The 15,838-nt window shown below is 54.8% G+C and overlaps 1 protein-coding gene and 4 gene segments (V, D, J or C); all 5 read right to left on the bottom strand.

Annotated features, from left to right (window-relative positions):
* Positions 1-672: 672 nt before the first annotated feature.
* On the bottom strand, positions 673-1,733 carry LOC134053452 (immunoglobulin heavy variable 5-10-1-like). The segment is given in 2 exon segments: positions 673-1,226; positions 1,682-1,733. Coding segments are annotated over 2 exon segments (606 nt in total).
* Positions 1,734-2,306: 573 nt separating this feature from the next.
* On the bottom strand, positions 2,307-4,050 carry LOC134053048 (uncharacterized). Its single transcript, XM_062507850.1, has 2 exons — positions 3,707-4,050; positions 2,307-2,851 (listed from the first exon to the last, which is right to left on the bottom strand). The coding sequence occupies exons 1-2, from the start codon at positions 3,981-3,983 to the stop codon at positions 2,358-2,360; spliced, it is 771 nt and encodes a 256-aa protein (XP_062363834.1). The 5' UTR covers positions 3,984-4,050; the 3' UTR covers positions 2,307-2,357.
* A 1,513-nt stretch (positions 4,051-5,563) lies between these two features.
* Positions 5,564-6,609, bottom strand: LOC134053451 (immunoglobulin heavy variable 5-51-like). The segment is given in 2 exon segments: positions 5,564-6,117; positions 6,558-6,609. Coding segments are annotated over 2 exon segments (606 nt in total).
* Positions 6,610-11,700: 5,091 nt separating this feature from the next.
* On the bottom strand, positions 11,701-13,472 carry LOC134053450 (T cell receptor alpha variable 36/delta variable 7-like). The segment is given in 2 exon segments: positions 11,701-12,065; positions 12,909-13,472. Coding segments are annotated over 2 exon segments (642 nt in total).
* A 1,368-nt stretch (positions 13,473-14,840) lies between these two features.
* On the bottom strand, positions 14,841-15,838 carry LOC134053449 (T cell receptor alpha variable 4-like). The segment is given in 2 exon segments: positions 14,841-15,313; positions 15,787-15,838. Coding segments are annotated over 2 exon segments (525 nt in total).

The raw sequence follows: 15,838 nt of genomic DNA, 5'->3' as shown, positions 1-15,838 counted from the left end.
TCAGATTATGGAGTCACATCATGGTTTCCCTTGCAAGGGATCACTTCTGAGGCAATTTGATCCAAACCCCTGCTCAGAAAGTCTAATAGAGAGCACAACACCCAGGTCATGTTGAGAGGGTTTTTGGAAAACTCCTAGGCTGGAGGCACCACAACCTCACAGGCATTCCTTGGTGAGTGCTCCCTAATCCCACAAGACCGCCTCAAACCTCCATTTTCCTCAAGCTCCTCATGTCAATTCCTGTCACTGACAAAGTTCAGCCTGAGGCAATTCACAGCAGGTTGCTAATGGCCCTTTAATTAGAAACTGGAGAGCTCTGGGCTCCCTCCTTCTCTCCCTTATCACCTACTGCTACATTGGTGTCATTGTGTGATTTGATCATCGCTTTCCCTTTTCCCTTTCTCTTGGGAAGGTAAATGGGCGTGATGTGAGTCGTGGAGAACCAGACAGTCTGGCCTTTCCCATGGCCTGACTGCGGCCTCTGCTGAACTTGCTCCTTCCACTGAGTTCCTGAAGATGCGGAAAGGCTCCTGTCCCCTAAGGAAATGGGGTCTCTAGGGCAAGTCTCTGGAGTGAAACCTCATGTGTAACTCAGCCTTTACAGTTTCTCCCTCTAGCACTAGCAGCATTGCTCAATTGTGGCATTTGTTCTTCTGGATGTTTGACAGGTTGCTATCGTGCAGGAAAGGGGACCAAGCAGTTTAAGGTGGAAGGTAGGTGTGACGGACCTTTCTGATCCTTTGAAACGCTCGTCAGTTCTAGGAGATTTATTGTATTCCCTCGCAGATATTGTGTAATTTCTGTGGTTCCAGGCGCGGCTCGGTGCCGGTGCCGCGCAGCAGCGTCAGCCGGGAGAGGAGCGGCCCCTGCCGGCCCCGCCCGGCCCCGCCCGCGGCGGTTCGTGCCCGGCCGCAGCCCCGGCTCCTCTGCCCGTGGCCCCAGCGCGCAGTAATACACGGCCGCGTCCCCGCGCCGGGGCCGCCCGAGCCACAGCGCGCTCCAGCTCCGGTCTGCCGACACCCACAGCTTTCCTCCGATGTCCGGCAGCTCTTTGGAATTTTTCAAAATGACTGCTAGCGATTGGGGTCCTCGGCCGGGCAGCTGACGGTACCAGTGGATGTATTCGCCGGTCTGGATTTTGGGATGTGAGCAGTTGATGTTGATTCCGGTACCCTCGGTGGTCTCCAGGAATGGGTCCTGCTGTACCTGGGCTCTGGCCACAGCCACTGTGTGGAAGAAAAGAAAAATCCCTTTTCTTTAGAAAAGAATAACACGCAGGACTTGATGGGAGAGGAAGACAGGTCAGAGCGAACCGGGGTATGTTCTGATAAGAAAGTTGGGAGGGATTGTCTCACTGAGCATGTTTTTGTGAGGGCAAGAATCTGTGAGCGTGTTTTGAGGAAAAATCAGAACGAAATGAGAAAATACACTGGCAGAGGGGAGCGGACGGATGGATGGAGGGAGCGATGGATGGAGGGAGGGAGGGATGTATAAAGAAGTGATGCAAAGAACACACAGTTGGAAGGAATGACTTCAAGGAGGGAAGAACGTATGGAGGTACAGAACGGGACAAAGGGTAGATAGGAACTGAAAGAGAACACGAGGGTAAGAGATGAATGTCGGGCTGGGCCGATCTCACATATCCCGCTGCCCCGGACCCCCCCGGCCGCCCCCCTCGCACCGAGCAGCACCGCGGCCAGCGCCGCCAGCCCCGCGCCCCGACCCCGCCGCATCGCGCCGCTCCGCCGGCCGAGCATCGCTGTGCCCTCAGCCCCGGCTCTCTGCTGCGGCCGTGCCGCCTCCTCTCCGACGCCGCCAGCTCCGCCCCGGCCGGCCTCAGCCCCCGCCTCTGCCGGCACCGGCACAACGAGCGCCACCAGGACGTTTGGCACGGCCAGCGACAGGAGACGGCTGTGTCCCATCCCGCACACCACCCACACTGCATCCCGAGCACATCCTTGCTGCACACATCTCTCGCGGCCAGGTGCTGTCAGCACTCAGCTGTACTCGGGCTCCTTCTGAGCCGGGGTATCTGATGTTCTGTTCTGTGCAGGGCCAGAGCAGTGCTCGGTGTCCCTGGCATCGGCAGGGAATTCCCTCCTGATGAGGGACACGCACGGACTGACACAGGCTCGTGTACAGCAGTGTGGAGCCATCCACCAATTTGTGCTTCACGTGTGTCCATGCAAACGGGGCTGCTGCAAGAGCACACATGGCAGGAGCACAGAACCAGCCCTGGGCTCTACTGAGAACATGGTGGGTAAAAAGCAGCAGGGTAGAACTGTGGAAGGATAAGGTCCCAAGCATGCACAGGGGATGTTGCTTTTTATTTGGAGACTGCACAATGTGGAAATGAGTCAAAATAGACTTATATATTTTCCCAAGCGAAATGCTTGGAGAGATGGTGTCAAAAGCGTCAGAGCATTGAACCCAAGTAATGCGGCTTCTGGTGCATACTGGGGAGAGATTTGTGTCCATTTTCCCAATTTGAGCCTTGCACTGACAGATCCCCTCCCTCCCCTGGGTTGTTGCACAGCCGAGGAAGCTCCCTGCACCAGGGTGTCTCGCACAGCACAGAGGTACAGGGCACTGTCAGAGCCCTCCACTTCCTCCACCTTCAGGACACTGTATTTCCCCGTGGTGTTCAGGTGCGTGCTGATACGGCCGATGTGCCTGGGGCCAGTCCCTGCTTGATAGGAGAGCAGCTGGGGGGCTTGGCCTTTCCGCAGCTGGTACCACAGCAATCCTCCCAAAGTACTGCTCTGGTATTTGCAGGTGGTGTGAAATATCTGTCCCTGCTTCACCATGACTTGTCCATCTTCCTGGGTGACCGTGATCTGCCCCTTGGTGCCTGGAAGAAGAGTTAATGTCAGCAGGTGCACAAGAAAGGACTACAGGCAGGAAAAGCAAACTAGGTGCAAAAGCCTGCTGGAGAAAACTCTCTACCCTGTAAGGGAAGTCCTAAGATGGGCTGACAGACAAGTGAGAATTATTTTGGGCAAGGCTTCAGAGGTCTCAGGGTCCTGAAAAGAGTTGGGCTGTGTCTCTGCACCTACTTAACTGCTCAGACAATCTGTGAACAGCCTGAATTTCTCCTGTTCAAGCTGGTTGAGGAGCCCACCGAGGTACTGAAGAAAGGTTCTTCCTGTTTCTTCATCCCTGTCACCTCTGAGACCTCCTCGATGCCTGAGTACTTACAAAGCCGAGCTTGGAAAGAGGGAGCCCTGGCTGTGCTGCCAGCCCAGAGAACACTGGACGCCGTGGCAGAGCTGTATCAGCCTGGAGTCACAAAGGGACACCCTGTTAATGTCAGTGGAATGAGAACTGTGAGGTGCCTTGGGCAGGTTTGATAGGATCTGGGAATTTACATTTATGTGCGATCAGAGCAGGATAGTAGAGACTGCTGAGATCGTCTAGGGTGATAGTTGGTAGGTGAGAAGAGATCGGCAGAGGAAGATGGATTGAAGGGGAGAGAAAAGACAGAGGAGTCTGAGCGTTCACTCTCTTCCTTTTCCTTTAAAAAGGCAAGAGCTTCTTGAGTGTACAGTCGAAACACCACAAAGAAGAACCCTATATTCTCAGTGTTTTGCACTCTAACCACAGACATTTCCCGACACGGCCCTAAATGGGCTTTTGGGAGTTTCTTGGGGGAAGAAGAAGGAGAAGAAGAATGAGAGGAGTGCCTTGGGGAGAAGGCAGGACTTACCCAGGAGTTGTGCCAGGAAGACGCTGAGGATGAGATGTGCGAGGTGCATGGCGAGAGCAAGCTGCGTGTTCGCTGAGTGAGGAAGAGTCGGAGAGGACGTGGCAGCCCCGAGATAAGAGAGCTGCCGGAATCGACTGTGGGCGGGAGCGAAGGAAGCAGCAGCGGGAGCGGGCAGAGCGATGGGCTGTCCTTGCCGTGCCTGAAATGCTCCTGCTGGCTTTCTCGCTCGTCCAGCAGCAGCCCCCGTGGCTCGCTCAGCCGCTGGCATTCGGAGCATTCCGTGCCTCTGGGGCCTCAGCCATGGCAAGGGGCTGTTCCCGCTCAGCTCGCACTGCAGTCCTCACCTCCCCGGCTGCAATCGCCAGCTCTGCTGCACACCCCGTGCTGGGCATTTGCGAGCTCAGGGGCTTCTTCCCCGCTGAGATTTCTCACCTGCCTGGGCTCATGGCAGTTTCCTCTGGGAACAGGGGACTCCCGTGTCTCTGCCCCTTCTCCCCCTGCCCTTCTTCATCGGCCTGGGACAAATGCCTCTCTCCCAGGTCCCTCACTCCCAGCGTGGTTTTCTTCTTTCCTCATATCCACTACTGAGTGATCACATACAGGTTATTTTGGTTTCCTCTGAAACGGGTTGGTCACACGAAACTCTTTGGAACGATGTGAACAATGATGCAGGCAATGATAATGGGTGTAATGGGAACATTCTCATGCAGGTGTTGCCCTGCTCCATGGTTTAGAAGGAGGTGTCGAGAGAAGTGGAGGGTCCTGAGGAGGTCAAAGATTTTCCTGTTCAACGGGCAGGATCAAGCTTTCCCTGCTAAGTCCTTTTTCTAAGGTTGTGCCTTCTTAAGGCATCACAGCAGAGATAAAACGATCAGACATGTACAGGGAGATGAGCGTTCTGCATTGGTGCTATCACGAGAAACCTTCAGCCATCCTTGCTGACCCCAGGGCCACAGCACTGCCGATTGTGCTTTCCTGGGTCTTCCTTTTCCTCTTTCATCATCCCCAACCCTTTGGCTGGTTTGGCTGCACCTGGCTGCATCTCTGTGTCTGCATTCACAGCGTCTTCAGCACATCTGACTCCCTTCTCTCTCCATCCTCCAAGGAACGCTTTGAAGATTCAAATCTCTCACTTTCACGTCTCCTTTGAAGGCTCGGTCGTTCTTCTTATCCTCTCCTCACGTCTCAGATTATGGAGTCACATCATGGTTTCCCATGCAAGGGATCACTTTTGGGGCAATTTGATCCAAACCCCTGCTCAGAAAGCCTAATAGAGAGCACAACACCCAGGTCATGTTGAGAGGGTTTTTGGAGAACTCCAAGGCTGGAGGCACCACAACCCCACAGGCATTCCTTGGTGAGTGCTCCCTAATCCCACAAGACCGCCTCAAACCTCCATTTTCCTCAAGCTCCTCATGTCAATTCCTGTCACTGACAAAGTTCAGCCTGAGGCAATTCACAGCAGGTTGCTAATGGCCCTTTAATTAGAAACTGGAGAGCTCTGGGCTCCCTCCTTCTCTCCCTTATCACCTACTGCTACATTGGTGTCATTCTGTGATTTGATCATCGCTTTCCATTTTCCCTTTCTTTTGGGAAGGTAAATGGGCGTGATGTGAGTCGTGGAGAACCAGACAGTCTGGCCTTTCCCATGGCCTGACTGCGGCCTCTGCTGAACTTGCTCCTTCCACTGAGTTCCTGAAGATGCGGAAAGGCTCCTGTCCCCTAAGGAAATGGGGTCTCTAGGGCAAGTCTCTGGAGTGAAACCTCATGTGTAACTCAGCCTTTAGAGTTTCTCCCTCTAGCACTTGCAGCATTGCTCAATTGTGACATTTGTTCTTCTGGATGTTTGACAGGTTGCTATCGTGCAGGAAAGGGGACCAAGCAGTTTAAGGTGGAAGGTAGGTGTGACGGACCTTTCTGATCCTTTGAAACGCTCGTCAGTTCTAGGAGATTTATTGTATTCCCTCGCAGATATTGTGTAATTTCTGTGGTTCCAGGGACGGCTCGGTGCCGGTGCCGCGCAGCAGCGTCAGCCGGGAGAGGAGCGGCCCCTGCCGGCCCCGCCCGGCCCCGCCCGCGGCGGTTCGTGCCCGGCCGCAGCCCCGGCTCCTCTGCCCGTGGCCCCAGCGCGCAGTAATACACGGCCGCGTCCCCGCGCCGGGGCCGCCCGAGCCACAGCGCGCTCCAGCTCCGGTCTGCCGACACCCACAGCTTTCCTCCGATGTCCGGCAAATCCTTGGAGTCTCTAGCAGTGAGTGCGAGGAATTTGAGTCCTCGGCCGGGCAGCTGACGGTACCAGTAGATATAATCGTAGGCCTGGATTTTGGGATGTGAGCAGGTGATGTTGATTCCGGTGCCCTCGGTGGTCTCTAGTGACGGCTCCTGCTGTACCTGAGCTCTGGACACGGCCACTGTAGGGGGGGAAAAAAAACAATCATTCTTTTTAGTAGAAAATAACATGCAGGGGCAAATGGGATAGGAAGAACTACCAGAGCTCACCGGGATTATGGTGTGATAATAAAGTATGGAGTGATTATTTCACTGAGAATAATTCTGCGAGGACAACAATGTATAAGGGGTGTTTTGAAGAGAATCAGAACGAAATAAGAAAAATAGACTGACTGAGGTGGACGGACAGACGGATGGATGGAGGAATGGATATAGACGTGAAATAAAGATCGCGCATTTGGAAGCAATGACTTCACGGAGGGAACAAAGTATGAGGGTATACAGAAACGGACAGAGGTTAAAAAAGAACCGAAAAAGAACACGAGGGTAAGAGATGAATGTCGGGCTGGGCCGATCTCACATATCCCGCTGCCCCGGAACCCCCCGGCCGCCCCCCTCGCACCGAGCAGCACCGCGGCCAGCGCCGCCAGCCCCGCGCCCCGACCCCGCCGCATCGCGCCGCTCCGCCGGCCGAGCATCGCTGTGCCCTCAGCCCCGGCTCTCTGCTGCGGCCGTGCCGCCTCCTCTCCGACGCCGCCAGCTCCGCCCCGGCCGGCCTCAGCCCCCGCCTCTGCCGGCACCGGCACAACGAGCGCCACCAGGACTTTTGGCACGGCCAGCGACAGGAGACGGCTGTGTCCCATCCCGCACACCACCCACACTGCATCCCGAGCACATCCTTGCTGCACACATCTCTCGCGGCCAGGTGCTGTCAGCACTCAGCTGCACTCGGGCTCCTTCTGAACCTGGGAATCTGCTGCTCTGTGCTGTGCAGGGCCAGAGCAGTGCTCGGTGTCCCTGGCATGGTCAGGGAATTCCTTTCCCATGACGGAACACACATGGACGCACTAAGATACAGAAAGGCATGCGCACATCAGTGTGGAGTCTTTCAGAAATTTGTGCTTCTCACGTGTCGCTGCAAACTCGGCTGCTCCAAGAGCTTGCCAGGCAGGAACACCGTAAGCAGTAATATCAGCACGTGGCTTTGCTAAGGGCACACACGGTGCCAGAAGCAGCAGGGCAGCAGAATTATTTGGAAGGCTGAGCTCCCAGTCAAGTAGTGGACAAAATTTTTGTTGTGCACAGAATGGAGCTGAATCAAAATAGACCAGCACAATTTCCTGAGGGCAATAACAGCAGGATAGGCACACCCACGGGGAGAAAACCAGAACTGAACATCGGCATGCGCTGGGGGCAGAAGGACACACAAAACTGAGAGGTGGCATCCAGCACAATAGACTATGAGGCTATGAGACTATGAGACATTGGGGATGGCTGGAGCTTCTTCCTGGCAATGATAAAATCAGAGGCACCCTGGCTGACACATCACTTTCTCTTGTGGATCCATCCAGCACTGCAGCTGAGGCTTCTGCCTTCAGTGCTGCGTTCCTGCCCAATATATCCTGGTGCCTTTCATAGCAATGTTAGCAGAAGAATCCTTCTGTTTGGAATGGGCATGGCCCAAACCTGGAAATGAAAAGGCAGCAGTGCAGGAGATGAAAGCACAGCCCCCAGCATTAGGTGTTTGCATGCACATGAGCTTGTGGGGAAATTGTTCCCTCTGCAAATATGTCCTCTAGGCCTGCGGAAATGAAGGGCAGGTAAAAAATGCAGCTCAAATCCCTGGGATGTTCCCAATTTTTCTTGAGTATTTCTATGGCTACTACATGGATGGAAATACCTAGAAAAATCGAGCTAGAATTAAACCAGAATCATTTATAGAGAGACTATACATGCCAAAGTGTAATCAAGACCTCCCACTGACTCCCAACATTGAGAGTGGAACCCCTTGATTTCTGCATACCTGCAGGAGCTTTGGTGCATTGAACCTTAGTCTCAGACTGAGACAACCGTTTATGTCTGAAGGAATCAACTGCATGGATTTCATGAGTATTGACCTGTCATGAAATCTTGTGATGAACTGTTGCTGAAAAGGAGTCTCTCCATATTGGGAAAGAAAACGTCTCTCAGCTCCAGGTATGAAATTTCAAACCCAGAGAGTTGTGTGCGAGTCAGCACTGGCAGACAGACAGAACAATCACCCAGACACAGCTGGAATGAAAAACGTGTTTCCCTTCCCTCCCGTAGCACGGGATCCCTGAAGGCACCTGTGTGCAGAATTGCACAACAGAGATGCAGGCACAGTGAAACTCGGTGCACGCTAAAGGATCCCCATCGGCTCTTCACACCTCTTTCCCAAGGGCTCTTTCCAGCTGCCAGGACACTTGATGAACGACAATCCTCCTCACCACTGCCTCACTCTTCACCTATTGCTCCCAACGCCATGGCCACAATGCTCAGGCACAGACACATAGCAGGGAAGGGCTTTAGTGTGGGCGAGTGGGCTCAGGATGGGCATCTCCCACTCTCAGCAAACTCCAATCGGTCTTTTCCCTGCCACACGGAAACCTTGGAAACACGAGTTGCACAAGCTGACTCTGCCAAGCCCAGCAGCAGCGCTGTGGCCATGGACAGTGCAAGCAGCCTCTCTTTGGCTGCCTTGAGGCTTCTCAACGAGCTCGAGAGGACTAGAGGTGTAGATTTGTGGATGTCTGTGTATCTGTGCGACCTAAGCAAGCTGTTTGTTCTGTCACGAGCGGTGTTTCTGATGAAACCCCGCACTTGCGAGGCTAAAGCAGCAACACATTGCATTGATGTGAAGTAGTGAGTGAACAAAGTTACTAAGATGCTGGTTTACCTAGATTTGAGAGCAAAGTCCACTTGATTATTTCCAGGGTCAGCTAAAGCTGTCACGGAGACTGCCACTGAGTCAAGAGGTTCACAAAGGACTCCCCTGCAATCCAAACTGCTTCTCATTTGGGCAGTTTACGTGCAGCTGCATCCTGGCTTTGTCGCAGCCTTGGTGAATGCTTTTAGTCTAACCAATTCTCTATGCACCATCCATCCTTTCTATCGTTTAGCTAAGATTTCAGGGTTTCCGTGCTCTTCTTGCCAGCTGACACACCAAGTATAAGATGCAGTCAGGATTCCTCAGCCTTGAGGAGTGACCTTGAGTGGTATCCCTGCTAAAGGGAAGATCCTGGTGGGCAGCCCAGGGGCACACAGGAGAGCTGAGTGAGACCTGATGTGTGCACTCTTTCTGGAATGAGATGGCTGAGTGGGAGGCTCAGCCCAGCTGTATTTCCATTGGCAAATGCTGGAACAGGCCTGAGGAGGTGAGCAAGATGGGTGTCTCTGAGCTGTGCTGGTGTTCTGTGTGTGCCCGGAGTGCACGTTAAGAGAGGTGGAGCCGTCATTTCCCAGGTGGGTGGTGTGAGTGGGAATGCATGGGATGTGAACATGGATGTAGTTTGGAGACAACAGTCGCAGGCCTTTGTACACATTCTAGAGGATGGCACGTTGCCCAGAAGGCACAGAGCCCTTTCGGAAGGAGCAAGAGATGTCTTGGGAAGGACCCTGCTGCCCGCCGTGCCTCCCCCAGACCATGTCAGTGAGCACATGGAGCTGAGGCCGGGCGGGGCTGCTTGCTGCTGTCAGGAGCTGAGCTGCGAGAAACCCGCAGTGAGAAGAGGGGCTGAGAGTGGTGGGTGACTCCGAGTGGGAGCTGGAGGTGCCGATGGCGGTGTAAGTGTCGGTTCTGGACCCGGTTTCGGTATCGGTGTCGGTTCCCTTTTCGGTTCCGTTGTCGGTGTCGGTTCCGGTGTCGGTTCCGATGTTGGTGTCAGCGCCGGTTCCGGTGTCGGTGTCACTGTTTGTGCCGGTGTCGGTGTCACTGTTTGTGCCAGTGTCGGTTCCGGTGTCGGTACCAGTGTCGGTGTCACTGTTTGTGCCAGTGTCGGTTCAGCTGTCGGATCCGGTGTCGGTGTCACTGTTTGTGCCGGTTTCGGTTCCGGTGTCGGTTCCGGTGTCGGTGTCGCCCCCCGAGCCCGGGCCCCGGCGGGCGGAGCGGCAGCGCCCCCTGCTGTCCGCGGGCGGAGCTGTGCCCCCGGCCCCGCCCGGCCCCGCCCGCGGCGGTTCGTGCCCGGCCGCAGCCCCGGCTCCTCTGCCCGTGGCCCCAGCGCGCAGTAATACACGGCCGCGTCCCCGCGCCGGGGCCGCCCGAGCCACAGCGCGCTCCAGCTCCGGTCTGCCGACACCCACAGCTTTCCTCTGATGTCCGGCACATCCTTGGAGCCTCTAGCAATGAGTGCGAGGAATTTGAGTCCTCGGCCGGGCAGCTGACGGTACCAGTAGATATAATCGTTGGTCTGGATTTTGGGATGTGAGCAGGTGATGTTGATTCCGGTGCCCTCGGTGGTCTCTAGTGACGGCTCCTGCTGTACCTGAGCTCTGGACACGGCCACTGTAGGGGGGGAAAAAAACAATCATTATTTTTAGTAGAAAATAACATGCAGGGGCAAATGGGATAGGAAGAACTACCAGAGCTCACCGGGATTATGGTGTGATAATAAAGTATGGAGTGATTATTTCAATGAGAATAATTCTGCGAGGACAACAATGTATAAGGGGTGTTTTGAAGAGAATCAGAACGAAATAAGAAAAATAGACAGACTGAGGTGGACGGACAGACGGATGGATGGAGGAATGGATATAGACGTGAAATAAAGATCGCGCATTTGGAAGCAATGACTTCACGGAGGGAACAAAGTATGAGGGTATACAGAAACGGACAGAGGTTAAAAAAGAACCGAAAAGGAACAGGAGGGTAAGAGATGAATGTCGGGCTGGGCCGATCTCACATATCCCACTGCCCCGGACCCCCCCGGCCGCCCCCCTCGCACCGAGCAGCACCGCGGCCAGCGCCGCCAGCCCCGCGCCCCGACCCCGCCGCATCGCGCCGCTCCGCCGGCCGAGCATCGCTGTGCCCTCAGCCCCGGCTCTCTGCTGCGGCCGTGCCGCCTCCTCTCCGACGCCGCCAGCTCCGCCCCGGCCGGCCTCAGCCCCCGCCTCTGCCGGCACCGGCACAACGAGCGCCACCAGGACTTTTGGCACGGCCAGCGACAGGAGACGGCTGTGTCGCATCCCGCACACCACCCACACTGCATCCCGAGCACATCCTTGCTGCACACATCTCTCGCGGCCAGGTGCTGTCAGCACTCAGCTGCACTCGGGCTCCTTCTGAACCTGGGAATCTGCTGCTCTGTGCTGTGCAGGGCCAGAGCAGTGCTCGGTGTCCCTGGCATCGGCAGGGAATTCCCTCCTGATGAGGGACACACACGGACTGACACAGGCTCGTGCACAGCAGTGTGGAGCCATCCACCAATTTGTGCTTCACGTGTGTCCATGCAAACGGGGCTGCTGCAAGAGCACACAGGGCAGGAGCACAGAACCAGCCATGGGCTCTACTGAGAACAAGTGGGGCTAAAATCAGCAGGGCTGGAGTGTGCAAGGACAAGGTGCCAGCTACGCACAGGAATGTTGTTTTTCACTTCCAGTCTGCAGTATGTGCAAATGAGTAAAAATTGCCGAAACGACTTTCCCAAGGGAAAGGTCTGAACGGATGGTGGCAAAAGCTTCTGACCATTGTGCAAACATGGGTAAGTCCTGGTGAACACTTGGGTAGATGTGTGTCTCTTCCCCAGTCTCTACCCCTCATGACACTTCCCCTCCCTCCCTCCCCTGGGTTGTTGCACAGCCGAGGAAGCTCCCTGCACCAGGGTGTCTCGCACAGCACAGAGGTACAGGGCACTGTCAGAGCCCTCCACTTCCTCCACCTTCAGGACACTGTATTTCCCCGTGGTGTTCAGGTGCGTGCTGATACGGCCGATGTGCCTGGGGCCAGTCCCTGCTTGATAGGAGAACAGCTGGGGGGCTTGGCCTTTCCGCAGCTGGTACCAGGTCAAGCCATAAAAGTTACTGCTCTGGTATTTGCAGGTGGTGTGGAATGTGTGTCCCTGTTTCACCATGACTTGTCCATCTTCCTGGGTGACCGTGATCTGCCCCTTGATGCCTGGAAGAAAAGCTAATGTCAGCAGGTGCACAGGGAAGGACTACAGGCAGGAAAAGGAAATTAGGTGCAAAAGCCTGCTGGAGAAAACCCTCTACTCTGTAAGGGAATTCCTGAGATGGGCAGACAGACAAGAGACAATGATTTTGGGTAGGGTTTCAAATCTCTCAGGATCCTGAGAAGAGCTGCGCAGTGTCCCTGCTCCTACTTGACTGCTCAGACGACCTGGGAACAACCCGGATTTTGTGTGCTCAAGCAGACTGAGGACTCCACTGAGGCACAGCTGAAAGGATCATTCTGCTTCCTCCTCCCTGTCACCTCTGACGGGTGCTCCAGCCCTGAGTAGAACACAACGCTGAGCTTGGAAAGAGGGAGCCCTGGTTGTGCTGCCAGTCCAGAGAACCCTGTAAGCCGTGGCAGAGCTGTGTCCGCCTGGAGGCAAACGTGATACCCTGTTAATGTCAGTGAAATGAGAACCTTGAGGTGCCTGTGGCAGGTGTGATAGGATCTGGGAATTTACATAAGAATTCGATCTCAAGGGGACAACAGGGACAGATGAGATCTTCTGAGGTAACTGTAAAAGGATGAGAAGAGAGAGGTAGAGTAAGATGGATTGAAGGCCAGAGAAACGACAGAGAAGGGGTCGGAGTTTTCACTCTCTTCCGTTCAAAATCCATGTGTTCTTTGAGCAAACACTCAAAAAACCGCAAAGAGGAAGAGATTTTTCTCAGCATTTTCACTCTAGCCCAGTTGACATTTCCCAACACGTCCCGAATGGGCTTTGGGGAGTTTCTTGGGGGAAGAAGAAGAATGAGAGGAGTGCCTTGGGGAGAAGGCAGGACTTACCCAGGAGCTGTGCCAGGAAGACGCTGAGGATGAGATGTGCGAGGTGCATGGCGAGAGCAAGCTGCGTGTTCGCTGAGTGAGGAAGAGTCGGAGAGGACGTGGCAGCCCCGAGATAAGAGAGCTGCCGGAATCGACTGTGGGCGGGAGCGAAGGAAGCAGCAGCGGGAGCGGGCAGAGCGATGGGCTGTCCTTGCCGTGCCTGAAATGCTCCTGCTGGCTTTCTCGCTCGTCCAGCAGCAGCCCCCGTGGCTCGCTCAGCCGCTGGCATTCGGAGCATTCCGTGCCTCTGGGGCCTCAGCCATGGCAAGGGGCTGTTCCCGCTCAGCTCGCACTGCAGTCCTCACCTCCCCGGCTGCAATCGCCAGCTCTGCTGCACACCCCGTGCTGGGCATTTGCGAGCTCAGGGGCTTCTTCCCCGCTGAGATTTCTCACCCGCCTGGGCTCATGGCAGTTTTCTCTGGGAACAGGGGACTCCCGTGTCTCTGCCCCTTCTCCCCTGCCCTTCTTCATCGGCCTGGGACAAATGCCTCTCTCCCAGGTCCCTCACTCCCACCCTCTTTTATTCCCCATATCCACTCCAGAGTGATCCCATATTGGTCATTTTGTTTTCCTCTGAAACGGGCGGGTCACACGAAACTCTTTGGAACGATGTGAACAATGATGCAGGCAATGATAATGGGTGTAATGGGAACATTCTCAGGCAGGTGTTGCCCTGCTCCATGGTTTAGAAGGAGGTGTCGAGAGAAGTGGAGGGACCTGAGGTGGTCAAAGATTTTCCTGTTCAACGGGCAGGATCAAGCTTTCCCTGCTAAGTCCTTTTTCTAAGGTTGTGCCTTCTTAAGGCATCAGAGCAGAGATAAAACGATCAGACATGTACAGGGAGATGAGCGTTCTGCATTTGTGCTGAGTCAAGAAACCTGCAGCCATCCTTGCTGACCCCAGGGCCACAGCACTGCCGATTGTGCTTTCCTGGGTCTGCCTTTTCCTCTTTCATCATCCCCAACCCTTTGGCTGGTTTGGCTGCACCTGGCTGCATCTCTGTGTCTGCATTCACAGCGTCTTCAGCACATCTGACTCCCTTCTCTCTCCATCCTCCAAGGAACGCTTTGAAGATTCAAATCTCTCACTTTCACGTCTCCTTTGAAGGCTCGGTCGTTCTTCTTATCCTCTCCTCACGTCTCAGATTATGGAGTCACATCATGGTTTCCCTTGCAAGGGATCACTTCTGGGGCAATTTGATCCAAGCTCCTGCTCAGAAAGTCTAATAGAGAGCACAACACCCAGGTCATGTTGAGAGGGTTTTTGGAGAACTCCAAGGCTGGAGGCACCACAACCCCACAGGCATTCCTTGGTGAGTGCTCCCTAATCCCACAAGACCGCCTCAAACCTCCATTTTCCTCAAGCTCCTCATGTCAATTCCTGTCACTGACAAAGTTCAGCCTGAGGCAATTCACAGCAGGTTGCTAATGGCCCTTTAATTAGAAACTGGAGAGCTCTGGGCTCCCTCCTTCTCTCCCTTATCACCTACTGCTACATTGGTGTCATTGTGTGATTTGATCATCGCTTTCCCTTTTCCCTTTCTCTTGGGAAGGTAAATGGGCGTGATGTGAGTCGTGGAGAACCAGACAGTCTGGCCTTTCCCATGGCCTGACTGTGGCCTCTGCTGAACTTGCTCCTTCCACTGAGTTCCTGAAGATGCCGAAAGGTTCCTGTCCCCTAAGGAAATGGGGTCTCTAGGGCAAGTCTCTGGAGTGAAACCTCATGTGTAACTCAGCCTTTACAGTTTCTCCCTCTAGCACTTGCAGCATTGCTCAAATGTGACATTTGTTCTTCTGGATGTTTGACAGGTTGCTATCGTGCAGGAAAGGGGACCAAGCAGTTTAAGGTGGAAGGTAGGTGTGACGGACCTTTCTGATCCTTTGAAACGCTCGTCTATTCTAGGAGATTTATTGTATTCCCTCGCAGATATTGTGTAATTTCTGTGGTTCCAGGCGCGGCTCGGTGCCGGTGCCCCGCAGCAGCGTCAGCCGGGAGAGGAGCGGCCCCTGCCGGCCCCGCCCGGCCCCGCCCGCGGCGGTTCGTGCCCGGCCGCAGCCCCGGCTCCTCTGCCCGTGGCCCCAGCGCGCAGTAATACACGGCCGCGTCCCCGCGCCGGGGCCGCCCGAGCCACAGCGCGCTCCAGCTCCGGTCTGCCGACACCCACAGCTTTCCTCCGATGTCCGGCACATCCTTGGAGCCTCTAGCAGTGAGTGCGAGGAATTCGAGTCCTCGGCCGGGCAGCTGACGGTACCAGTAGATCATATCCCCTGTTCCTATGTTGGGGTGTGAGCAGCTGATGTTGATTCCGGTGCCCTCGGTGGTCTCCAGGAATGGGTCCTGCTGTACCTGAGCTCTGGCCACGGCCACTGTAAGGAGAAAAAGAACAATCATATTCCACCAGCAGCAAATGCCGTGAACACAGAGATCTGAAAGTGCTGAGGAGGACAGATCAGAGCTGGGATGTGTTCTGAGAATAAAGGATGGAGAGACTATTTCTCTGAGAGTGATTAGTTAATAGTAAGAATGGGGGCTATTGTGGAAAAGTGTCAGAGTGCAGAATGGAAGACTGGAATGAGGGAAGAGGGATTGTCTGAAAGGAATGCATTGGTAGATGATTGATTGAATGAATTGAATTGAATGAATGACCAAAGAAATGGAGTCGGAGAGCAGGCAAGATGGGAAGGAACTGATTCGTTGATGAGAGGAGTGTTGATGGCAGTGTTAGAAAAATAAGAAAGGAGAGGCAGGAGTGGCAGAGATAAATCCCGAGGTCAGTGCTTATGCCAGGCAGACCCAGACACAGCCCCTGCCTCTGCCAGCTCCACCGCCCCCCCCGCACCGAGCAGCACCGCGGCCAGCGCCGCCAGTCCCGCGCCCCGACCCCGCCGCAT

Source organism: Cinclus cinclus, chromosome 24, assembly GCF_963662255.1.
Source record: "Cinclus cinclus chromosome 24, bCinCin1.1, whole genome shotgun sequence".
Classification (NCBI taxonomy): Eukaryota; Metazoa; Chordata; class Aves; order Passeriformes; family Cinclidae; genus Cinclus; species Cinclus cinclus.
The sequence above is the reverse complement of the archived record's forward strand: the minus strand, read 5'-3'. Positions and strand labels throughout refer to the sequence as shown.

Coding starts and splice junctions, on each gene's coding strand:
- LOC134053048 (XM_062507850.1), bottom strand. CDS start 3,983: ATGCTCCGAATGCCAGCGGCTGAGCGAGCCACGGGGGCTGCTGCTGGA. Junction 2,852..3,706: donor CTTCCTGGCACAACTCCTGG/GTAAGTCCTGCC, acceptor CTCTTCTTCCAG/GCACCAAGGGGCAGATCACG.